We start from the raw sequence: 27,018 nt of genomic DNA, 5'->3' as shown, positions 1-27,018 counted from the left end.
AAATCGACCCAAACCACTATGCTCAATTAAAATTTGACAAAGGAGGCAAGAACATACAATGGAGTCAAGACAGTCTCTTCAATAAATGGTGCTGGGAAATTTGGTCAGACATATGCAAAAAAATGAAACTAGACCACCAACTTACACTATACACAAAAATAAACTCAAAATGGATAAAGGACTTAAACGTAAGATGGGAAACCATAAAAATATTAGAGGAATCCACAGGCAGCAAAATCTCAGATATATACTGAAGCAATATCTTCACCCACACAGCTCCTAGGGCAATGGAAACTAAAGAGAAAATAAACAAATAGGACTACATCAAAATAAAAAGCTTCTGCACAGCAAAAGAAACCATCAACAAAACAACAAGAAAACCCACTGCATGGGAGAACATATTTGCCAACAAAATCTCCGATAAGGGTTTAACTCCAACATTTACAGGGAACTCATAAAACTTAATAAAAGGAAGACAACCCAATCAAAAAATGGGCAATGGTCCTATATAGATACTTTTTGAAAGAAGACATAAGGAAGCCAAGAGACATATGAAAACATGCTCAAAGTCACTAATCATCCAAGAGATGCAAATCAAAATGACAATGAGGTACCATCTCACACCTGTCAGAATGGCTATCAACAAATGACAAATGCTGGCGAGGATGCGGAGGAAATTGAATCAATTTTGGAAACTTTTTTTTTTTCAATTTTGGAAGCTTAATGTCAAGATTTTACAGTCATAATAATGAGTACTTCTCAAAAATAAAGTATGCGTATTCTGTTTTTAGACAAATATTCTATGATCCTGAAGAGTTTTTCAGATGTCTACCTACCAACCCTGACTATTTCTTAAGTTTATTCTTAAGTATTTTATATTTTCAGTTGCTATAGTAAATGGAGTCTTTTCATTTTTTAAGAGGTTTTAAATTTACAAAGCCAAAAAATGGAAAGGTAATAAAGATATAAACTAATAAATTGCTCTCCTTCTCATTCCTAAATCACCAAGTGTTCCTTTCTCTATAGGCAACTAAAGCTATTGATTTCTTTCCAAGATAATTTATACACATTTAATAAAAATCTCTTATACTTATATTTTTATAATTCATACATAATAAAAAAATTCAAGCACATATGAAAATAGAATGTTATAATGAGCCCTGATCAAGCTTCATTTATAAACTGGATAATTTTTAAGCAAAACCAGATGCCACATTAGCCCCCTCCCCATGCACAGATGTGTGTTCGGTGTGTGTGTGTATAAAATAAACTGTATTGATTTTAAATCAACTTCATTGAGAATGAAGCCTAGGGAAGAAATGAAAGATATGAATTAGGGGTTAACATATTTGAAGAATAAAGGTAGAAGTTCTAACATACATAACTAAAAGTTTTATTCTAAGGAAATAGAACCATATTCAAAGGTAAAGTTGCTGAGAATTGCATATAACTGTCCAAGATAATCAAACCTTAGATATAAGAAGTCTATCAGATAATTAGAATACAACATCATGATGAAAATGCAGAACATCAGAGACAAAAATATTTTAAAAGCTGCTAGAGAAAAAGATTGCCTATAAATTAATGCCAATATGTAGGTGATTTTTAGTAGGAGAAGTGGATGGCAGTAAATAGTGGGATAATATCTTCAAAGTGCTGAGAGAGAAAACAGCCAGTATAGAATTTATTCCCAGGAAAATTTAACCTGATACATTATGTTCACACACACAAAATAATATAGTTTATCATTCAATTGTAAAAGAATTAAAATATTCTCTTTAAAATGAAGGAAAAGACCAAGATGACTGTCATTATCACTTATAAAGGCAGCCCTCCATATCTGTGAGTTCCACATTCCCATATTTAATCATCAATGGATCAAAAGTATTAGAAAAAGCCCAGCCAGTGTGGCTCATGGATTGAGCATCAACCCAGAAAACAAGAGGTCATTGGTTCCATTTCCCCATCAGGACACATACCTGGGTTGTAGGCTCAATCCCCAGTAGGGGTCGTGTAGGAGGCAGCCGATTCATGATGTTTTTCTCTCATCATGTTTCTACCTCTCTATTTCTCTCCCTTCCTCTCTCTCTAAAAAGCAATAAAAACATATTTAAAAAAATGTATATATATATATTTGGAAAATTACATTGTTGCTTTTGTGTGCTCTGTAGTTAGGCCTAAGATGGTTTGTCTATACTAAACATGTTCAGACTTCTCTTTTCTCATCATTATTCCCTAATCATACAGTATAGTAGTGATTTATATAGCATTTACATTGTATTATGTATTATAGGTAACCTAGAGATGATTTAAAATATATGGTAAGATGTGCATAGGTTATATGCAAATACAATGTCATTTTATGTAAGATTTTGGTATAAGCAGGGGTCCAAGAACCAATCTCACACACATACTGGAGGACAACTGTATTTGACAGATTTGACATGTATTAGAATTCCTAGGCAGCACAGTAATGCAAGCACAAGAAATAAATGGCGTAAAAAAAAAAAAAATACAAAGGAAGAAACAAAACTAAGTCATTATTATCTGGCTTTGAATTCCAGATTCAGCACTTCCTACATTTGTACCCTTGGGCACATTATTTAACATCCTTGCACTTCCTTTTCTAATCCTATCTAATAAAAGAGTAATATGCAGATTGACCATCACTCCAATACACAAGATGGCTGCCCCCATGTGGTCAAAGATCCTGCCCCCATGTGGACACAAGATGGCCAGCAGGGGAGGGCAATTGGGAGAGACCAGTCCTGCAAGGGAGGGCAGTTGGGGGCGATCAAGCCTGCAGGGGAGGGCAGTTAGGGGTGACCAGGCTGGCAGAGGAGGGAAGTTGGGGGTGACCAGGCCTGCAGGGAAGGGCAGTTGGGGGGGGGACCCAGGCCTGCAGTGGAGAGCAGTTGGGGGGGACCAGGCCTGCAGGGGAGGGCAGTTAGGGGTGACCAGGCCTGCAGGGGAGGGCAGTTAGGGGCAAACAGGCTGACAGGGGAGCAGTTAGGCATCAATCAGGCTGGCAGGGGAGTGGTTAGGGGGTGATCAGGCTGGCAGGCAGAAGCAGTTAGGGGCAATCAGGAAGGCAGGCAGGCAAACAGTTGGGAGCCAGCAGTCCTGGATTGTGAGAGGGATGTCCCACTGACCGTTTAGTCCTGATCCCACCGGAATTGGGCCTAAACGGGCAGTCAGACATCCCTCAAGGGATCCCAGATTGGAGAGGGTACAGGCTGGGCTGAGGGACCCTCCCCCCTTCTGTGCCCGAATTTTGTGCACCGGACCTTTAGTTTAAAATAAGGGTGTCTCATAGGGATATTATGAGCATTAAATTGATCAATATATATCTAACTCACTTAGATAAAGGGTACCTAGTAAGTGTTAGCGATAAATGTTAGCCCTTATTATTATCATTATCCTAACACCATTTTAAACATAATAGCAGTGAATAAAAATGTAACTTTTAAAGATATCATGTAATTGAAAAATTATAAAGTACCTTAGAATAAATACTTTAAAATGTGTAGGGAGGTCAGTGGGGAAGAAAAAAAAAAGAGACCTATGTACTACTATTTGTAATACCTTAAACAATAATTTTTTTTTAAAGGCTTCAGGGAAAAAAATGTGTAAAACCCTCATGGGGAAAAATTATAAACCTTTACTGAAAGATACTAATGACATGAATAACTGTAGAGATATACTATATTCACAGATGGAAGACTAATATAGCAATGTCATTTCTTCCAAAATTGATCAGTAGAGTCAATGATATTCCAATTAAAACCTAAACAAGATTTCTTATTAGGCAAGCTTATTTTAAAATTAGAGGCCCAGTGCACTAAATTTGTGCACTGATGGGGTCCCTAGTGGCTGCTGGCTGGGTACTCCCTCCCTTCCCCTGGCCGCCTGCCGCCACCGGGGCCTCCCTTCCTTCCCCCGGCTGGCCCCTGCCCCCTGGTCAAGCTCCTGGACGAACTCTCGGTAGAAGGGACAATTTGCATACTACACTTTTATTATATAGGATGTGTGTGTAAGAGCAAAGATGCTTTGGAAGAACAAGATTTGTCTTTTCTTTTGATTATGCCCAGACATATATCAAGATTTATTTATAGTATGGTAATAATACAGGGTTGCAGAAAAACACCACAACCAATAAAACAGAGCAGAGAGCCTAGAACTCATGCCTCTATGGAAAATTGATTTATGTCATAGATGGTACTCTAGATAAACTGGGCAAGGAAAGCTTGATATGCACATGGAAAAATTGAATCCTTCTTTAAAGGTGAATGGCTATACTATAAAACTTTTAGAAAATAATATGGGAATTGTCTTTATGACCTTTGGGAAAATTATTTCTTAAAGTTGAACAAAAGCAAAAAAAGAAAGCACAAAATGTAAAGGAAAACTTCATAATTCTGACTACATTAAAATTAAATATTTCTGTTCAAAAGAGTGAAAAGACAAGTTTAAAACGTGGGGAGAATTATTTGCATCATGTGTAATAGGTGAAGAGTTAGTATCTCAAAAAGATTTCTTGCAAATACATCAAATACATAGAATAAACAGCCTCATAGAAAAGTGAGTAAAACACTTAAACAGGCATTTCACAGATGTGAAAACACAAATGGCCAAAATATACTCAGTAGATGACCAATGGCATTAAAATCAGAAAAATGCAGAATAACCACAATAAGATATTATTTGCACCTAAAAGATTGGCAAAAATTAAAGTCTGCCAATATCAAGTGTCAATCAGGATGTGGAGCAAATGGAACTCTCATACACTATTGATGATAGTATAAAGATTCATTATAATACGTAAAAGATTGAGAAATTAGACTACACAAAAAGTAAAGTTCTGCTATGAGAAAAATGCCATAAAACTAAAAGATAAAACTATTGGAACACTATGACAAATTAAAAACTACTTTCTATATAGAGTCTTTACAAATCATTAACTAAAAAACCATCTTGTAGGCAAAAAATGGGAGAAAAAGAAACAATAGATTCACAGAAAAAAGTAAATGAGATGACTCAGTCTTGACTACGTGATAGTAAAAGAAATGCAAATTAAAACCACCAGGTTCTATTTTTATTGCTTGCAATGACAAAATAATAAATTTTTATTATTATTTTCTTATATAAGTGAAAAAATAATTATAACAATAATAAAGGCAAGTTAAAGAAAGATGAGTTATCAAAAGACTTAAGAAAGTACTACTTGAGAAGTGGCTGTAAAGTCAGGATTATGAAGTCACAAAACTCAGGAAGAGCTGATTGGTCGAGTATCAAATGTAGAGAGGCCAAGTAAGTTCCGAACCAGAAGTGTACTAATGTGAATGAGAGAGAGACTGTTGTGGACATGGATGTCTGAAGATTGCTGTTTAGGTAGAGTAATGATGGTGGAAATTAAATATGACCCTGGCAGGTTTTGTTTGTTTTTTTAAATGATCAGGTTTGAGCCTATTTAAAATATGCTGTTGAGCAGGATAGAGAGAAGCAAAGTGGGTAGGGATGAAATTCAGAATATAGTGTAGAGATCATTGCAGCAGTGAGAGTGTAGGAGGAGAAATCCCTGAAATGGATATCATGAGACCTATATTTATTGTTTCAACTCTGACACTTAGTTGCTTCATCTATAGCAGGAGTTGGCAAACTTTCTGTAAAAGGCTAGATAGAAAATATTTTAGTCCTTGTCTGTGTCACATTTATTCAGTTTTACTCTTTATAATAGGAAAGCATCCATAGACAGTAGATGACTAGGTCTGTCTGTGTTTCATTAACTATGGACCCTTGAATATTAGATAATTTTAAGTGACATTAAATATTATTACTGATTTTTTCCAATCACTTAATCTTGTGGGCCCTACAAAAATAGGTAGTGGGTTGGATTTGGTCCGCAAGCTATACTTTGCCAACCCCTGATCTGTCCAATAAAAATTTGGACTAAATATATATATACATAAAATAAATATACACTTAGTGGGCTTAATCTCACTAAGTGTATATTTAGTTTATCATATGTATGATCTGATTTACCCTTTTGTTTATTAGAAGTAATCTTAGTCTCAAGTATTTAGAACTCTCAAGAACTCAGAATTTATGTGATTGTGACTAAAATTCCAAGGACATTATTTATTCATCATTTATTCTTCAGGAACTCTTTCCTGAGATTACTAGAAGGGGAATGATTTTTGTCATATCTGCATACCATAATTACAAAAATACTTTAGTAATTTAACAATAGATTTATTTTTTACTTAAGTATATTTGGGGATGGAAAATAAGTGGAAAGTCAGTATTATATGGCACAAATAAAAGGTATTAGTAAATACAAATTAAAACATAACAGTATTATTTGCCAAAAAATCCTGAAACTGAGGCATTGTTTCTTTTTGTTAAAGAGAGAGCACATTTTTAGAGATGTTAAAGGTAAGTTAAAAAGCTGATTAATGTAAAAGTTTGAAAGAGGACTGAAAAAAACTTTCTCAATAATGCTTCATGTATCTAAAGTCATCCTAAGTTGCCTTATATTAGAAAACCTTTTCATAACTGATAGTTAAGTCTTATTATTAGGACTCTCTTAAGTTCAGTTGAAATACCAAGTACTGTTTTGTTTTTATTTCTATTTACAGTGTACTCTTATTAAAGATTCTTATAGTAACTAGGTAAAAGATTTTGCAGATTAATTTAGTAATCTCTAATCTATTACCAAAAGTCTCAAGCATTCAGGTCTTTAATTTTTAATGATAGACTTAGGAATCTCAGTACAAATATTCTTTTAAAATAGACTTTGAGAGTATAGTTTTTTGACTTGGCTATTGACATAAAGGGATTTATACCTTTGCCACTAATTAGTCTCTGAATAATGCACACAGAGTAATGCACTGTACAGGAAGTTAGTGGCTTCTCCAAGTTTAATTTGGTTTGCAGAGCTAGAATTAGAACCAGCATCACTTGCCTTCTCACCTAGTTAACTTTACAATACTGTGCTTCTTGACAAACTATAACTTGATTCCATAGTATAGGCTTCAGAGTTACACTAATGGTTAATTGTGTGTAGTTAACTGTGACCAGGATCTGTATCCATGTGAGACACTTGATACTATTATTAGCCTTAAAGAAGTTCGGTATTTCACCTAATATTATAACCTGATTTTTCTTGCCTTTCTAAGTAAAATTTATTCTTAATCTGTCTATAGTATTTAGGTCTAAACTTTCTTTTACAAGCTGAAACTCATTCTCACTCCTAGAAGTTCCTAAGCCATTTTCCCTTTCCCGTTAGCTTTTTAGTTCCTTTATACTTTTTATTCTACCATTGTGAGCACCTCTCACATACTGTTAAAAGGAAGCAGTGATAATGTGTGTCCTTGTTTTATTCTTAATTTGAGGTAGTGTTTCTGAACAAATTAAGTGAATTCCTCAAGTCTTTATTACTATTAGAGAAACATTTTAGAAAAAAACCATACATCTGAAATATTCACCTTTAGTGAAAATAAAATTTAACTGTATTTAAAAGCAATATTAAGTATTGTTACAGCATGTAGCTCTTCAAGTAAAGTATTTTCAACTGATGATCATATACCTTTGTGGGGGGTAGGCATAGATCATGATTAATTGAAGAGTTTTTTTGTCATATAAGTCATTTTAATAAATTATTCTCACTTTTTCCCCTTATAAAACTACCAGGTGACTATGACAGTCTTGGTAGCTCTCTCTGGAGCTGGTAGATTTTTAAGTATATTCTTATTAAAGGTCAACACCACTAGTGTCTATCAGTGTGGCTTGATGAGAGAAAGACTTGAGTTCCTTCTCTTCCTGGAGATGTCTGTTTCTATTCTGATCCACGATTGATTGGGATAGTGCAAGCTGACCTTTCATAAAGGGAGGAGAAGGGTGGATTAGGGGGAAAATCCTTCATGAACCTTCAGTAGAATCTTATCCTTTGTGATCCTTCTGTGGAATTTTGACAGCTCTTAATTTGGATTGTGATGTAATGTTTGAGCTAAGCAGTTGATAGATATCAGGAGGCCCATGAACTAACTAGATTATGAAATGGTATGAAAAATACATGTTCACACATATGTGGTGGGCTCCATAGCTTTCTTTTGATATCCAATATGAATTCTATTTGAAAGGTTAAGAATCAAATTATGTGAATTCCTTAAGTGATTCATTGTGGGGAAGGGGAAAGAGGGTTTGGGAAAAGAAGTGAGGAGGAAAGCAAAGGAATTTGTTACTACTAGAATGACAATATATGATGTCTTAAACCATTTGTAGAGTGATATTTAGGAACAACAGTCAATGAATAACTGTTTTAGGCCATCACTTGTTGGGTTAGCCATGCAATAATTGGTTTACAACTTTCATAAGTTATTCCAAAGCCAGAGATTCTGATTTATAAAGTATTGTCTATTCACAGAGGTAAAAAAAAAATGTAAGAAGTAGAGGATTTGGCAAGAATTTTACCAAATGTTAGTAAAAAAAAAACAAAACAAAAAAACAAAAAAAAACAAACGTGTTTTGTAGTTATTAAGCTTTTCAGTAACACAGAGGCTTTTTTATTACCCAATTACATGAGTTACAAAAGTCTATTAGAAACTACAAAATAAATATTTAACCTGGCAAATTGAGATTGAAACCTATTGTCATTGTGGCCAAGAATATAGCATTATTTAATTCCATGTAAAAACTTTTAAATGATTTTACTGCCATTGCCTCATATCTTTATTGACTTTTTGCTTAATAACTTTGGGTTGATTTTAGGCCACCAAAAAAATGGAAATGAAAGAGATTGCTAAACACAAGCCACTGTGGAAAATGAACTCAGCCAGTGAATCTTTATCGATTTCTGGTGTAGAAGACAATCCTTTGAAGAAATTTACCATTCCCAAGATTAGGAGGGCAGCTGGGAAAGGTAATAATATTTCTATGAAAGACGGGGTTATTTCATAACTATTACTTCATTTCTATGCTTCTTAGTCTATGTTTATCTTCTATTTTGACTATAAAATTAGCTTAAGTCGGGCCTTTAATGCCTTAAACACACATGTACACAAAATGGAATAGACATTCCTCCTGTCCCTCCTAAGTACACCTAAAAAACACTGGACATCATAAATAAAACAAACATAAGAAGACTTCCAAAGGTGGAGCGAAGATGACAGACTGGCTAGGGACCCAGAGACTCAAGGAATGACATAGTAGTAAGTTCTCTGGATTTTCTTTTTATTTCCTCCATATCTCAGATGGTATGCGCACAACTCAGGAATGCCAATTGTCACAGACCCAAAAAGTCCCAAGAAAAGTCTGTTCTCTGTTGCCAAGGACTGGGAAAGGGACATCCTAGGAAGGTAGAAGCATATTTGATAATAAACACCCTACTCCTTCAAAATAATAGGTTGGTGGGGGCAGCTTAGCTCCTATACCTTTGTCAGCAAAGGTAAGTAGAGGCATAAACTTCCACCTATGTCTGTCCCCTGCGTGGCAGTAACAAGTTCTCCTCCCTGCCATCCCCTGCCCTTGCAGTGTCAGTGGATTTCTACCCCTGCCCTGTGGTGATGAATCGCTCCTCATTGGGACTAGATAGAGTCAGTGAAGACCAAGTAGGGAACATAGAAATTTATTACACCCACCAGTAACAAGGCAACTGTCTGCCTCCCACAGTGTCAGTGGAGGCTGAGTAAGAAAGTGGACTTCCACCACTTTGTCATGGTTAACAGGGCATCCCCCCAGGGCATCAGTGGAGACCCTTTGGAAAGCCAGGACTTCAACACTGCCTGATCGTGAAGATTCAGCACCCCCCACTTTCCCTATTGGCACACTTTATTCTACCAGTTCAGTTTTAGTAGAGGCTTGTTAAAACAAGATTAAATGTAATCCAGAGTCTCTTGACAATACTAAAATGACCAAAATGTAATTTTTTAATCCTCACCCTGGGATATGTTTATTGATTATTTAGAGAGAAGAAGGGAGAGAGAAACATTGATTTAAGAAACATCATTGGTTGCCCCTTGTATATGCCCCAACTGGGAACCAAACCCGCAACCTAGGTATGTGTCCTGATCAGGAATCGAACCTGTGACCTTTTGGTGTATGGGATGATACTCCAACTGAGCCACACTGGCCAGGGCCAAAATGTAATATAAAAATTACTTATCTTACCACCACCCAGGAAAATCTCAACTTGAATGAGAAAAGATCATCAACAGAAGCCACCAATGATAAAACAAATATTTAAATTATCTGACACAACTTTTAAAGCAGCCATCATAATGATGTTTCAACAAGCAAGTATAAACACTCTTGAAACAAATTTAAAAAATAAAAAATCAGCGAATAAATGGAAAATGTAATACGGAACCAAGTATAACTTTTGGAACTGAAAAATACAATAATTTATATAAAAACTTATTTGGATGGGGTCCAGAGAAGAATTGCAAAGACATTGGAAAGAATCAGCAAATTTGAAGATATAGCAATAGGAATTATCCTGCCTGAACAATATAGAGAAAACAGAAAAATTTAACAGAGCAATAGGGAGCTGTGGAATAATAATAAAAGATATAATATCTTTATCCTGGAGTCCCAGAAGTAGAAGAGAAAAAGTGTGGAGCTGAAAAAATATTTGAAGAAATATTGGCTGAAAATATCCCAAATTTGGCAAAAGGCATAAAACTATACATTCAGAAAGATGTATAAACCCTAATCAGGATAAACCCAAAGAAGTCCATGTCACGGTGCATCATAATCAAACTTCTGAAAACTAAGTACAGAAAAAAATCTTGAAACTTGAATCTGCATGTTATCTATAGGATAAAAATTATTTAACTGACAGTAGATTTCTCATTAGAAATCATGGAGCCCAGAGGAAATGGCCAACATTTTTCAAGTGCAGGAATAAAAGAACTGTCAATCCAGCATTTTATACCCAGCAAAAAATATCCTTCAGGAGAAGTGAAATAGACATTCGCCAAAAAAGTAAAACTGAGAACTTTTCATCAGCAGATACATCCTAAAAGAATGGCTAAACAAAGTTATCCAAACAGAAAATGACAAAAGAAAGAAACTGTGAATATTAAGAACAAAAGAGAGAATAAAAATACAGAGAAATATAGTAGACTAGAGGCCTGATGCACGAAATTTGTGCAAGGGGCTTGGCCTTCGCAGCCGCGGTGGCTGCCTTGACCCTCGCAGCCCTGGCTTCATCTAGAAGGACGTCTGGAAGGTCGTTTGGCTGTCCAGTCTAATTAGCCTATTACGCTTTTATTATTATAGATCATTCTCCTCTGGAGATTTTTTAATATATTTTTATTGATTTCAGAGAGTAAGGGAGAAGGAGAGAGAGATAGAAACATTAATGATGAGAGAGAATCATTGATCAGCTGCCTCCTGCACACCCCACAATGGGGATTGAGCCCAAAACCCAGGCTTATGCCTTGACCAGGAATCGAACCATGACCTCCTGGTTCATAAGTCTATGCTCAACCACTGAGCCATGCCAGCTGGACTCCTCTTGAGGTTTTTTATTATGTTTGACAGTTGGATCAAAAATTATAACATTTTCAGACATTCTCAGTGAATATAGAGGAAGTATTTAAGACAATTATGAAACAAGATGTTACCATTGAAGGAAACTGGGTAAATGGGCTAATAGGATCTTTCTGCACTATATATTGCAACTTCATGTGAATCAGAATTAAAACTTTCTAATAAAAATGGAATTTTAAAAATGTTCAAGTAACCCACAGGAATGCAGGAAAATGAAATAGAGAATTAAGTAGCTGAGAGAAAAATAAACAGTTAAATGGCAGGTTTAAGCTTTAACATATTAATTATATTAAATATAAATAATCTAAATACACTAAAGACAGAGGTTGACACTGGATTAAAAAAAAATGTGAACCAACTATATACTATCAAATCCATTTCACATTCAGTGCTACAGTTTGGTTGAAAATAAATACATGGAGAAATACAGGCTATGCAACCAATCAAAATAAAGCAGGAGTGGCTATTTAATATCAGATAAAATAAACTTCAGAGGGACAAAAATGATCAGGGAAAGAAGGCGGATATTGCATAATAATGAAAGGGTCACAGCACTAATAATAACAATCCTAAATGTGTATTCACCAAACAACAGAGCTTCAAAATACATGAAGCAAAATTGATAGAACTGAAAGGAGAAAGGGACAAACCCAGAATTATAAAGACTTTAGCTTTCCTCTCCCAACCATTGATAGAACTACTTACACAGAAAATCAGCGAAGACATAGAAGAACTAAATAGTGTCAGCCAACTGGATCTAATTGATGTTTTTACATTACCCAACAACAGCAGAGTGGACATTTTTTTTAAGCTGCCATTTGATACTCAAGATAGTACGTTGGGCCATGAAACGTATTTTAAGACATTTAAAGGAATTGAAGTCATACAAATATGTTCTCTGACCACATGAAAACTAGAAATTAATGTTTCCAAGCACATGGAAAGTAAACAGCATATTTCTAAATAGTCATGAGATTTCAAGAGAAAATAACATTTAAACTGAATAAAAATGAAAATGCAACATATTAAAATTTGAGGGACAGAGCATTGCTCACAAATTTACAGCACTAAATACTTATATTACAGAATGGGAAGGTAATCTAAGCTTCTATCTTAAGAAATTAGAAAAAGCATCTATAATAATAAAAACGTGATATGTAAATCAACCGAACAGCAGAATGACCATCTGGACGACCACGTTATGACACATACTGGCAATAGGCCAGCCAAGGTGGGTGCGATGTGATTGGTCAGGGGGGCCCGCCATTGCCCCATGATCACCCCACAGAGGGAGGCCCAAGCCACCGGCCAGCGGGGTGATCAATCGAGGGGGAAGGGAGAAGTGGCAGCAGATGCGGGCAACGCCAGGCCAAGGTGGGTGCAGGTGGGGGGTGGGGTCGGCTGCCGGCAGCTGGCAACCGGTGGAAGCCTGGGTGCCGGCAGCCAGAGGGAAGCCCGGGTCCCAAGTGCTGGCAACTGGAGGGAAGCCCGGGTCCCAAGTACTGACAGCTGGAGGGAAGCCCTGGTGCTGGCGGCCAGAGGGGAGCCGGTAATGGCAGTCAGGGGAAGGAAGACCTACCCTTGCACGAATTTTGTGCATCAGGCCTCTAGTGACATGATAAACCCAAAACAAGCAGAAGAAAGGAAAAAGCTCAAGTATTTGATTATTTTGTGTCATATATCAGATATACAATTGTCATTGTACAAGGATGTAATTTTAAATGCAAACCACTTGCCCTTTTCTTTATCTTTAGTTTACTTGTCATCTTGTTTCACCAATACTAGAGAGTATAGTTTCATACATGACACTCTTAATCAGTGCCGACTTGATGTAAGGTGTGATCTACAGTCATCATGGCAATTTGGGGATACAAAACTAGTTCACAATAAGGATCTGGAAAAAAGTTTTACTTCTAAGAGGTAAGTTACTATGACCTAAAGAAGTTTGAGGTTTCGTTTTGTTTGTTTTTACTATAAAGTCTTCTATAAATTTGTTATTTCTACCATTTGAGGTTTTATAAATATTACTAAGAAAATAAGTACAGATTTTGTTTATTCATTATTTTTTGTTGCCTTCTTACAGACTTTTGTGATAGTCAAAAGCTAAATGTGAGATTTGATTAGTGAGTTGTATACATTAACTAAAGACCTAGTGCACGACATTCGTGCACTGGGGGTGAGGGGGGGGGGGTCCCTCAGCCTGGCCTGCGCCCTCTCGCAATCCAGGACCCCTCGGGGAATGTCGGCCTGTCAGTTTAGCAGGAGCGGGCCTAAGCCAGCAGGCAGACATCCCCTGAGGGGTCCTTAGCGCTGCCACTGCACTTGCCAGCCATGAGCCTGGCTTCTGGCTGAGCGGCACTTCCCTGGTGGGAGCGCACTGACCACCAAGGGTCAGCTTCTGTGTTGAGCATCTTCCCCCTGGTGGTCAGTGTATGTCATAGCAACCGATCTTTCTGCCATTCAGTCTATTTGCATATTAGTCTTTTATTATATAAGATTAGCTAGATTTCAGACATTCCTAACTTTTTAACCCTTTGCACTCGCTTGCTTTTTTTCGATTCCTTTATTCTACTGCTAACCGTGTCGAGTCACACTCGACATCCGAGTGCAAAGGGTTAATCTTGGTAAAATTTTCAGAAGCATATGTCAACACATTCATTAAGCATCAGTTTTGTAGATTCTTTGTACCTCCTGCTATATAAAACAGCAGTTAAAATATTTAAAACGTAACTCTTTTCTTGACTTAACACTTCAAAGACTGAGTTGATGTTTTTATTAGGCAAGATAATACCTGGCTATTTCCAACTATTCCACTAGAAGCACTATTTTTTACACTTAATTTTTTAAAAGTACACCTTTTCCTTTTTGGGAAGGCACATTCCATTATGTTATTTTGATAAGAACCAGAGCATATTCAAAGTTCTCATGGTAAACATTTTATATGTATAGGTATAGATCTTATGTGAACAAAATTTAGTTTAGTTTTTTCATTATCTGAACTTACCTCCTTCACCAATTTGCATTTATCTTAAAAGTTGATGGACCCATCCTTAGAACTCATTTTGAAATGTTTGGGGTTTCTTTTTTTGTTTTAGAATCAATTCTTCTTGACTCACACATATTGTCCCACTCAGTGGTTTTTGGGGAGCACTTATGGGCATGATAGAATTAGTTGATGGTATATTCTTGTTATCTAAAAATCCCAGTTTTGAGCAAAAGTAAAATGGAGTGGATATATCCTACCCCTTGTAGACAGAAATAACAGTTTCATCAAAAATGAATTTTTGGCATTGTTCCTTGATTTCGGTTCTTTTAGGCATTTAATAACTTTGTTCTTTTTCATAATGTCCCCACCACCACCACCACCACCATATAACATTTTATTTTCAACCTGTTATTTCTCCATGTGAATGTTATAGAAAATTTAGAACAACTACCCAACAATGCAAGACATGTTAATCATTTTAAATGACCAATAGGTATAGAATATATTGATTTCTAGTCCAATTAGATAAACTCACTTGTTTCCTGTAGAACTTTATACTGATTTTATAGAAATAACCACAATACATTGGTTTTGTCTAATTTCCCTACTACATTGTGAGTTTCATTTTATATATGTTTTTGTGTTCATAATATGAAACAGTCTGGCAAAACAGGGGGTACTTAATTATTAAATTAGGTTGAATTTTTATTCAACCTAGCCTAATTTTATATGTGAAAAAATGAATGATAGGAAGTTCCCTTAAGTAAGTGGTAAGGCACAGGTAGAAAAGAAAAACAAAAGGGTAAGTAAATAAGCATGGTTAGCAGAATAATAGAATGAAAAAATAAAGTATTAATAACATTGATTGCCTCTGGCTTTTCTTTTTATCACTTCCCTTAGAGGAGTTTATAGATCTGTGGTCTCAGCAAAAGAAAGTTGCTACAAAAAGATACCAATCTCCATTTCTTATCTACATGCCATCTACCACTTATTAATTGTGAAAGCAGCAAGAACACATTAATCTAAATATCTATGTAGTCGATCATTCATTAAACAATTGAGTGCCTATCATTTCAGATATTATAGTTTACCCTTGAACAGTATTGGGATTGGGGCACTGACCACCTCTACAGTTGACCCTTCTCATATACAGATCCCCAACTGCAGGTGGAAAATACTGTCTTTGATATCCTTAGAGAAAAATGTTTTCTCCTCAGCCTTAAAGAATTTACATTCTAATGGAGAAAATGTCCAGCTAAATATAATGTTATAATAAAGATATAGGTGTACAGATGAGGGATTAATTATTCGTCCTAAAAATCTTGAGAGATATTGTGAAGAATAAGGAAACTTGAGCCTATCTTATGGGTAAAAGAGAAACTGAATTCTTAAGTCCATTACCTTATTTATATCAGTTTGATCCTTTTTTGTTTTACAATAACTTACCTTTAAACATCATCCTATCTAATAAAAGAGTAATATGCAAATTGACCATCACTCCAACACACAAGATGGCTGCCCCCATGTGGACACAAGATGGCCGCCACAAGATGGCCCGCAGGGGAGGGCAGTTGGGGGGGACCAGGACTGCAGGGGAGGGCAGTTTGGGGGGACCAGGCCTGCAGAGGAGGGCAGTTGGAGGGGACCAGACCTGCAGGGGAAGGCAGTTGAGGGGAACCAGGCCAGCAGGGGAGAGAAGTTGGGGGTAACCAGGCCATCAGGGGAGGGCAGTTGGGGGGAACCAGGCCTGCAGGGGAGAGCAGTTAGGGGCAACCAGGCTGGCAGGGGAGGGCAGTTGGGGGTGACCAGACCTGCAGGGGAGGACAGTTAGGGGAAACCAGGCCTGCAGGGGAGGGTAGTAGGGGGCAACCAGGGAAGCAGGGGAGGGCAGTTAGGAATGACCAGGCTGGCAAGGGAGGGCACTTTGGGGTTACCAGGCCAGCAGGGGAGGGCAGTTGGGATGACCAGGCCTGCAGGGGAGGACAGTTAGGGGCGATTGGGCCGGCAGGGGAGCAGTTAGGCGTCGATCAGGCTGGCAGGGGAGTGGTTAGGGGATGATCAGGCTGGAAGGCAGAAGCGGTTAGGGACAATCAGGCAGGCAGGCAGGCGAGCGGTTGGGAGCCAGCAGTCCTGGATTGTGAGAGGGAGTCCAGATTGGAGAGGGTGCAGGTTGGGCTGAGGGACTCACACACCCATGCATGAATTGAGTGCACCAGGCCTCTAGTAAATATATAAAAGGATATCGTTTTAAAGAAGATCAGTACCCAGCTTGATGCTGTGGTTGAATTTCTACTTGACGTCTCAATTCACATTCCTTCCTGGTGAATAGGCTGAGCATGGTTAGTTTTATTCACTTTATTTATGATTTCCAGAGTGGGCAGAGCCAAATCATTTTGAGCCAGTGAAACTCTGAGAACATATTGGCTTGGAGTGTGGGTGGGGAAGAGTCTCTGGAAAGAAAAGCCAGTTTGATGTGAACAAGGAAGCTTGTTGCTCCAGCCACTGATAGCACTCTTAGAATAAGGAGAGACTAATGATGTTTGCATACCCTAAAGCTGAGAATAGCAGAACAAAAAGGTAGAAAAAAAACCTGAATTCTTAACATCTGAGCTATGAAATCATCAGCCCTGACAAAGGCTGCCTGATGTCTGAATTTCTTGTTATAAGAAGTTAACTTACGTTTAAGCCAGTTTGAGTGGGTTTCTTCTATACTTGAAGTTGCTACAGGCACCTCTCATAGACACCAGAGAGGTGTTTTCAGCCAGCTCCCTAAGTCAGAGGGAGAGAGCTGTCCCCATCTGGGTTCTTCTCATATGAATGAATTCAAGGCAAGTGACTCCAGATAACTGCATTGTGTTAAAACAAATTAATTAAAGAAGTAATTTATTAAGAAAATAAAACATGCAAGTTTATTAAAGGAGCAAAGCAAGCAAATCTATTATCTGACATAAAGTGCCAATGGGCTCTCTCCGCTAATCTGAGGAGTGAATGGGGTGGGGGTTTCTGCCTTACATACTTTTCTGTCTATAGATTTAATTCCTCTACCGAATATCTTGGTACAGATTAATTTTCAAGATCCTCCTTTTACTTGGTTGTGGCTTTCCCAGAATTCCCAGAGAAGCACCTGGCAATTTTATCTTGCTAAGCCCCAAGACTGGTGGCTTTTCTTTTTAGGGATGGGGTGAGATAAGACTGCACTCTTTCTTCCCCTTCCTCCCTCCTCTCTCTGTTGTCTTTTAATACTTTCAGGGTGATTTAAGCTTTGCATTCCTTAATTGTATTAAGATTCCTCCTTCTCTCTCCCTTCTCTTCCCCCTCCTTTCCTGCATTCTTTGGGGACACATTAACCATTTACTCTCAAGTGTCCTTGCTATTATTTCAAGCTGGCTGCAGGCTGCCAAACTGTTTGGCCTTGTTTAATTTTCTTGTCTCAGTCTTTCTATTCCTCCTGCCTTGGAATTTTTCTAGCTTCTTACTATCCTGTAACAAAGTCAACAGCATTCCAAATGATATTGAAGGGAAAAGCATCTATATATATACTAGAGGCCCGGTGCACAAGATTTGTGCACTTGGGAGGGGTCCCTCAGCCAGGCCTGAGCCCTCTCACAGTCTGGGAGCCCTCGGGGGACATCCTTAGCACTGCAGCAAAGGTGGGAGAGGCTCCCGCCACCACTGCTGCGCTCACCAGCTGTGAGCCCGGCTTCTGGCTGAGCGGCGCTCCCCCTGTGGGAGTGCATTGACCACCTGGGGCAGCTCCTGCATTAAGTGTCTGCCCCCTGATAGTCAGTGCACCTCATAGTGATGGGTCATTCTGCCATTCGGTCAATTTGCATATTAGCCTTTTATTTTATATATATATATATATATATATATATATATATATATATATATATATAGAGAGAGAGAGAGAGAGAGAGAGAGAGAGAGAGAGAATATGCAAATGAGCCAGGACACTAGCATCACGACCGCTCAGGAGGAGGCTGCGCACACAGGTGGGCGGGAGGGGACTGCGTGCGCGGTGAGGCAAGCCACAGATGGCACAGGCCCGCAGACAACAGGGCCGGCAAGCCGCACACGCTGGCAGTCCCACTCTGCGTGTGAGCTGCAGAGGAAACACCTTTTTTCACAGCTCATTAGCTAAGCTCCCCCTATGCCACTCTCAGTGTTCATGGTAACTTGAATATTAAGAATCCAAGAAGGTGATTTAGGGTTTTTCCATCTCACTCCTGGAGGAAAAAACAAAGGTCTGCTGCTGGAGAAGCTAAGAAATGTCATACCTGCCCTAGCTGGTTTGGCTCAGTGGATAGAGCCTCGGCCTGCCGACCGCAAGGTCCAGGTTTGATTCTGGTCAAGGGCATGTACCTAGATTGCAGGCTCCTCCCTGGCTGGGGCCCAGGTCAAAGCTCATGCAGGAGGCAACCAATCGAAGTGTCCCTCTCACATTGATGTTTCTCTCTGTCTCTTCCTCTCTCTTCCAAGCTCTCTAAAAATCAATGGAAAAATATCCTCAGGTGAGGATTAAAAAAAAAAATAAGAAAGAAAGAAATGTCATATCCTATAAAAGAGACATCTTGAAAATGCTTAAAGAAAGTTGTCATTTTTTCGTGGTGAAGGGACTGAAGTCCATGTTGATGAAAACACCTTGATGGCTGTGGTGGCCGATAGTGGCAGCAGCAGCGGGGTGATGGGGGTGGCTTTTTCCCCTGATCAGCCTGGTCGCCTCCTGCAGAGGACAACCCGTCAGTAGGACATCCCCTGAGGGCTCCCAGATTGGAGAGGGTGCAGATCAGGCTGAGGGCACCCCCAGTGCATGAATTTCATGCACCGGGCCTCTAGTACTAGTATAAGAGATTCTAAAATATGGATTTAATCTGGAAAGAGGTCAAAAAGGAAACCCACACCCTAACCAGTTTGGATCAGTGGGTAGAGCGTCGGCCTGCAGACTCAAGGGTCCCAGGTTCGATTCCGGTCAAGAGCATGTACCTTGGTTGTGGGCACATACCCAGTGGGGAGTGTGCAGGAGTTCGGCTGATCGATGTTTCTCTTTCATCGATGTTTCTAACTCTCTATCCCTCTCTGTAAAAAAAAATCAATAAAATATATATATTTTTTTAAAAAGGAAGCCCACTGTTCCCAGATGGGAAGTTCATGATATTCCCTTATACTTTAGGACACAGACATATATGGCTGTGGTTTGGGGGAAAATTATACAAAAAAATTCAGGGTATTGAAGTGCTTTGTCCATTTTCTGCTTAGATCCAAGAAGCCTTAAAATTTCACATCTGGTCAGAAAGAGCCTTTCTGCCTATGGCCTAGCTGTGTTACAGAATTTACCAGGCGACCGAAAAATATGCAGGAGTACCCAGGGATACAGGGAAAACCCATTTATTTTCAGATGTTTCGCATGTACTACTACAGTGACTCGGGTCAGGTCTCCAAATCCTGAGCACACCAACATGGAGGAAGCTCTCCCTTTATACCCTTTGGTTTCTTTGTCCCCCAAATATGGATGGGACTTCCGGACCTTTCACGGGCTTTGCAAAAAGCCCCGTGTGTTGGGATGGGGGCTGTGACACACCTAAAGGCTTGGCCTGGGACAAGCTCTGATAACCCTCTCTGGGGGTTGTATATTGTTCATGGTTTGTGGCCTCTGTAAAGTGGGAGCTCATAGGTAAACAGGTCTTGCAAGACCAGATTGTGGAGAAAGGGGCAGTGATTGTACATTAGGTTACTGGCACAGATTCAGATTGCTAGCCCCCTCAAAAATATCTTATTTTCCCCATCAGTTTCACAGATCAGCTTTGCAAAATTAACTTGAGGAAAGGAATTATTTTTTTCCAGAGTTAATGTCAATGGGAGTTTGAAAAGGAAAGATTTAATGGGAGATAAGTATGCCACAAAACACAAATATATTGCCTTCTACCTTTCCCATATACCTCCTTTTGAGCACTTTCTATCTGGTAAGTGAAATTATTCAAGTTTTTATAGTAAAGATATATTTTAAATGCAATTTGGGAGGAGAAGCTGATTGTATCAAATTGGAATAGGTAAGGGTCACTCCAAATGCAGGGTCCTGGGGGATGGAAAGTTTTGAAAGGCTTGTTGCCAGGAGACAAATTGCTAATCACAACCATTGTCTAAAGATTTTGCTGTGGTTACTAGCCTTTGGAATTTTGAGGGCAAAGAATTCTAGCTACTTCTTTTTAAAAGGATATACTTTGTGCTAAGGGCCAGTTAACACTGACCATTTTTGTGTCGTTCTTCACTTTTCTGAATTTAAATATAGTTATCCTAATTTTTCCTGCATCAATGTATTTTGGGTGTAGATAATTTTGTAGCCATTTATTGCCTAATGTTGACTATATGGATCTATATCCACACCTGTTGGAAATGAAAGCATATTACTCCCATTGTGGATCTGAAGTTAACTGCAGTAACTGGATGAGACTTTGGCTTACTCCCTTTTGTGAAGTGGATGAAGGTGTTTGGTGTGAGCATGAGCATTTTGAAGGTAGATGTGTTAGAAGAGTGTGTATGAAGAGTAATCAAATGTGTAGACTGTGATCTCCCTAATAATTCTAAATGATCTTACATACTTAGACTATTCTTTGTTCCATTCCCCTTGTCTTTATTGGTTTACTGATATCCAAATCTATTCATTATTGATATGTTAAAAACTTTAACTGTTAAAGTTTTCTTAAAAAGAAAGGTTTTATTGAGCCAGTGCTCTCAGAAAAGGACCAGATCCTGGGGCATAAAGTCTAAACCTCCAGGCTGCAGAGCTAGATGGTGTCTGCCGTCCTGGAGTTGATGGGCTTTTAAATACATCAGGTAGGCTGAAGAAAAATGTAAGTTGTTTTGGAAGTTGTATGAGGGGGATTCAGCCTGCTTTTGCTGGCTTTAAAGATGGAGGGAAGGTGTTCTGAGCCAGGGAAACCAGGTAACTTCTAGAATTTGGGAACAGCCTTCAGCTAACAGTCAGCAAGGAAACGGATGTCAGTCCTCCAACTCTAAATAACTGACTTGTGCCAGCGTGAGATAGATCCTTTGAGCTTGAGAAAGGAACGCAAACCCAGATGATACCTTGATTTTAGCCTAATGAGACCCATACTGGGCTCATGACCTACATAACTGTAAGATAATGAATTTGGTTTGTTTTAAATCCACTACACTTCTGGTAGGTTGCTTTTTTTTTGAGGGGGGATTGTGTGGTTTTTTTTTGTTTTTTTTTTTACTTCTGGTAGTTTTTTACAGCAACAATGGAAAACTAATACACTACCTTTTGTGTGAATTAGAAATTTTCCTTTTTTTACAGATTTATTAAAATACTAGAGGACTGCCCTAACCGGTTCGGCTCAGTGGATAGAGCGTCGGCCTGCGGACTGAAGAGTCCCAGGTTCGATTCCAGTCAAGGGCATGTACCTTGGTTTCGGGCACATCCCCAATAGGGAGATGTGCAGGAGGCAGCTGAACAATGTTTCTCTCTCATCGATGTTTCTAACTCTCTATCCCTCTCCCTTCCTCTCTGTAAAAAATCAATAAAATATATTTTAAAAAATACTAGAGGACCAATGCACAAAATTCGTGCAAGAGTAGGCCTTCCTTCCCCTGGCTGCCAGCACCAGCTTGCCTCTGGCACCCGGGACCTGGGCTTCCCTCACAGCCCCAGCTTTGTCCGGAAGGACGTCTCGTCTAATTAGCATATTATGCTTTTATTATTATAGATAATTGACATAACATTATATAAGTTTATGGTGTACAGTGATGATTTGATGCACTTACATATATACACGAGAGGCCCAGTGCACAAATTGGGGGCCGGCCAGGGAGAGGGTCCCCAGGTGGTTGGCTGGCAGGCCCCATCCCCTGGTCAAACTCCTGGTCGAGGGGACAATTTGCATATTAGCCTTTTATTATAATGGATTGCAAAATGTTTACCACAGTGAGGTTAGGTAAAACATTCTTTATCTCACCTAATTACCATTTTGTTGGTATAATGAAACCATTAAAGTTCTCTCGAGGATATGTCTTGATTTTATTGTTTTAGAGAGAGGAAGGGAAGGGGGTGAGAGAAAAACATTGATGTGAGAGGGAAACATTGATTGGTTTCCTCCCGTACGTACCCTGACTGTCAGGGATCAAACCCAAAACTTGGGTATGTGCTCTGACTGGGAATCAAACCCTCGACCTTTCAGTGTATGGGATGATGCTCCAATCAACTGAGCCACACCAGCAAGGACTAAAGCTCTATTCTTATAGCAACTTTCAAGTTTACAATTCAGTATTGTTAACGATAGTTGCCATGATGTAACTTAGATCCTCAGAACTTATAACTGAAAGTCTGTACCTTCACCAACATGTTCCCATTGCCCCCACTCTTCAGGTTCTGACAACGACCATTCTACTCTGTTTCTATGAGTTGGATGTTTGTAGATTCCACATATGAGATCATAATGGTATTTGTCTTTCTCTTTCTGACTTATTTCGCTTGAAAGAATGCCCTCAAGATCAATCTGTGTTGTCAAAAATGGAAGGATTTCCTTTTTTATGGCTGGATAATATATCATTGTATATGCAGTATACTACATTTTCTTTATCAGTTCATCTGTGGATGGACATGTGGATTATTTCCATGTGGTGGCTATTGTTAATAATGCCAAAATGAACATGGTAATGCAGATATTTCTTTGAGATAGTGATTTCATCTTTAGATACATACTCAGAAGTGGGATTGCTGTATCATATGGTGGTTCTATTTTACTTTTTTTTTTTTTTTTTAAGAATTTCCATGTTTCCCTAGCTTAGTGGTCGGCAAACCGCGGCTCGCGAGCCACATGTGGCTCTTTGGCCCCTTGAGTGTGGCTCTTCCACAAAATAACACAGCCTGGGCGAGTCTATTTTGAAGAAGTGGCGTTAGAAGAAGTTTTAAAAATTTGGCTCTCAAAAGAAATTTCAATTGTACTGTTGATATTTGGCTCTGTTGACTAATGAGTTTGCCGACAACTGCCCTAGCTGGTTTGGCTCAGTGTACAGAGCATCGGCCTGCGGACTGAAGGGTTCCGGGTTTGATTCCAGTCAAGGGCAAATGCCTGGGTTGGGGGCTCAATCCGCAGTAGGGACTGGTAGGTGGCAGCCAATCAATGATTCATCATTGATGTTTCTATCTCTCTCCCCTCTCACCACCTCTCTGAAATCAATAAAAATATATTTAAAAAAAAAAGAATTTCCATGTTGTTTTCCATAGTGACTATACCAATTTATATTCCCACCAACAATGTGTGATGGTTCCCTTTTCTCTATATCCTCACCAACACTTGTTCTCTTGTCTTTTTGAGAATAGCCATTCTAACAGGTGTGAGATAATATCTGGTGGTTTTGATATGTAATTTACTGATTAGTGATATTTATACATTTTCTTGGTAAAAATGTTTTTATTTAAATTCTCTGCCTACCCTGCTGGCGTGGCTCAGTGGTTGAGTGTCGACCTATGAAGCAGGAGGTCACCAGTCAGGGCACATACCTGGGTTGCAGCCTTGATCCCCAGTGGGGGTGTGCAGGAGGCAGCCAGTCAATGATTCTCATCATTGATGTTTCTCCCCTCCCTCTTCCTTCCTCTCTGAAATCAATAAAAATCTATTTTAAAAAAATTCTCTGCCTGTTTTTTAATCAGATTATCTGTGTTTTTGCCATTGAATTGTATGTATCCCTTAGGTATTTTTGATATTAACCCCTTAATCAGATATGGTTTGCAAATATTTTCCCCATTCCAGTTTATCTTTTCCTTTTATCAGTTGTTTCTATTTGCTGTGCAAAGCATTTTAGTTTTAGGTATTCCCACTTGTGCTTTTGATGTCATATCCAAAAACATTTTTGCCAAGGCCATTGTCAAGGAGCTTTTCTCCTGTTTTCTTCTAGGAGTTTTATGGCTTTGGGTCTTACCTTTAGGTCTTTAATCCATTTAGAGTTAATCTTTGTGAGTGGTATAAGATAGGGATCCAGTCTTATTCTTTTGCATATGGATATCCATTCATTGAAGAGACTACCCTTCTCCATTGAGTGTTTACGGCTCCCTTATCAAATATTAGTTGACATATTTGCACGGATTTATTTCTAGGCTCTTGATTCTGTTCCATTGGTTTATGTGTGTTTTTTGCCACTCCATACTGTTTTAATTACTGTATCTTTGTAATATAATTTAAAATTAGGAAGTGTGATGCCTTCAGCTTTGTTCCTTCTCAAGATTCTTTGGTTACTCAGAGTCTTTTGTAGTTCCATACAAATTTTAGGATTTTCTCTTCTATTTCTATGAAAAATGCCATTGGAAATTTGATCAAGATTGCATTTAATCTTTATATGGTTTTGGGTAATATTGACATTTTATCAATTGACATTTTAACCCTTCCAACCTATGAATATGGGATATCTTGCCATTTTTTGTGGGGGTTTTTCTATTTCTTTCATAGGTGTCTAATAGTTTTTGGTTTATAGATCTTTCACCTCCTTCGTTAAATTTATTCTTAAGGCTGGTTTGGTTCAGTGGGTAGAGCATTGGCCTGTGGATTGAAGGGTCCCAGGTTTGATTCCGGTCAAGGGCCCATGCCCGGGTTGCAGGCTCGATCCCCACTGGGGAGCATGCAGAAGGCAGCCAATCAATGATTCTCTCCCATCGTTGATGTTTCTGTCTCTCCCTCTCCCTTCCTCTCTCTCCCAAAAAAAATCAATAAAACATATTTTTAAAACATTTATTTCTAGCCCTAACTGGTTTGGCTCAGTGGTTAGAGCGTCGGCCTGCGGACTGAAGGGTCCCAGGTTCGATTCCCGTCAAGGGCATGTACCTTGGTTGTGGGCACATACCCAGTAGGGGGTTTGCAGGATGCAGTTGGTCGATGTTTCTCTCTCATCGATGTTTCTAACTCTCTATCCCTCTCCTTTCCTCTCTAAAAAAATCAATAAAATATATTAAATTAAAAGAAAACATTTATTTCTAAGTATTTTATTGGTTTTGGTGTTATTGTAAATGTAATTTGTTTTTCAGATACTTCGTTGGTGTATAAAATTGTTAGTGCAGTGATTTTTTTAATGTTGATTTTGTAACTTGAAACTGAAACATGGGGTTTGGAGTGCAGACTTCTCGTGGGTTCTTGTCCAAAGAAGTTGAAGAATAAATTTGTGGGCTAACAGATTTCTTTAATAAAAATGTAGAAGTTTATTGGAAGCATATACAAACTCCATCTGAGTAGGGGTCTCCCAAAAGGAGACCCCCTGGAGAGGGGTCCCCAAATGGGAAAAGCCTGCTCACTTGCTCTCTCTCTCTCTCTAGTGGGAAAAAATCCAAAATCTGTAATCTGAAAATCTGCTGAGTCTCTTTGTCTCCAGGTTTATAAAGTCTTCAGTTCTTTGTCTCTTCATGACCCTTTCTATTTGGACCCTTTCCTTAATTTAGGACCCCCATGCTTTCTGCATTGGTCACTCTACTACATAGTATCAGTTTCAAAGTCTAAGCCCCATGTGATGCCCCCTACTTCTTCTCCCCCTTATTTTGCAACATTATCCAACTTATCTGTTCAGGTTGGAGTTGCTTTTGATCTCCCTATGGCACTCTCTCAGATGTCCTGGTGGAATGTTTTATTACCTCTTATGGATCTTCAGCTGCTCAGGTCAGGGCTGCTTTTTTTGTTAGTTTTGTTTGTTTAAAGTATTACATATGTCTCCTTTTACCCCCATTGCCCCCCCGCCACGCCCACCCCTGAGGGAGGGCTGCTTTTAATTGCTCAGGCCAAAAATGGCTCCATCCTCTCCAGATCTCCCCCCTCCCCCCCACCCCACCTTTCCTGTCTGCCTCATTAAGTTAGCTAGCTAACACTTATCAAAACTTTACCGAATTTGTTTATTGGGTATAACATTTTTTGGAAGAGTCTTTAGGTCTTCTTTCTATATAGGTCATTTGCGAAAGGAAAAAAAAAAAAAAGACAGGTTTATTTCTTCCTTTTGGATTTGGACGCATTTCATTTATTTTTCTTGCCTAATTGCTCTGGCTAGGACTTTTAGTACTCTGTTGGACAAAAGTAGTGAGAGTGGGCATCCTTGTCTTTTTCCTGACCTTAGAAGAAAAGCTTTCAGCTTCTCATCATTGAGAATGATGATAACTGCTGACTTTGTGCTTAGTTCTTCTTTTACTAGTTTCTTGAAGTGTACAGTTAGATTTATTTGAGACTTTTTTTCCTAATGTAGGCATTTATCACTATAAAATTCCCTCTTAACGCTGCTTTTGCTGCATCTAATAAAGTTTGGTATGTCATGTTTCCATTATCCTTTCAATATGTTTTTTAATTTCCCTATTGATTTCATCTTTGAATCATTGTTTGTTCAGGAGTGTATTGTTTCATCTCCTCATATTTATGAATTTCTAAGTCTTCCTCCTGTTACTGATTTCTACTTTCATACCCCTGTGGTCTCTGATTGGAGTACCAAAGGAGGTC

At 38.6% G+C, this 27,018-nt stretch overlaps 1 protein-coding gene across 1 annotated transcript in view; it reads left to right on the top strand.

The window, feature by feature from the left end:
• The window catches only part of TEX15 (testis expressed 15, meiosis and synapsis associated), an 87,866-nt gene that overhangs the window by 26,967 nt on the left and 33,881 nt on the right, over positions 1–27,018 (top strand). Inside the window, 2 exon segments of the mRNA XM_079779371.1 lie at positions 8,770–8,920; positions 13,308–13,473. Coding sequence (XP_079635497.1) covers positions 8,782–8,920; positions 13,308–13,473 — 305 coding nt within the window. The 5' untranslated portion in view covers positions 8,770–8,781.

The sequence above is a fragment of the Cnephaeus nilssonii genome (genome assembly GCF_951640355.1).
Source record: "Cnephaeus nilssonii genome assembly, chromosome: 8".
In the NCBI taxonomy this organism is placed as follows: domain Eukaryota; kingdom Metazoa; phylum Chordata; class Mammalia; order Chiroptera; family Vespertilionidae; genus Cnephaeus; species Cnephaeus nilssonii.
This window is presented reverse-complemented; position numbering and strand designations above follow the sequence as displayed.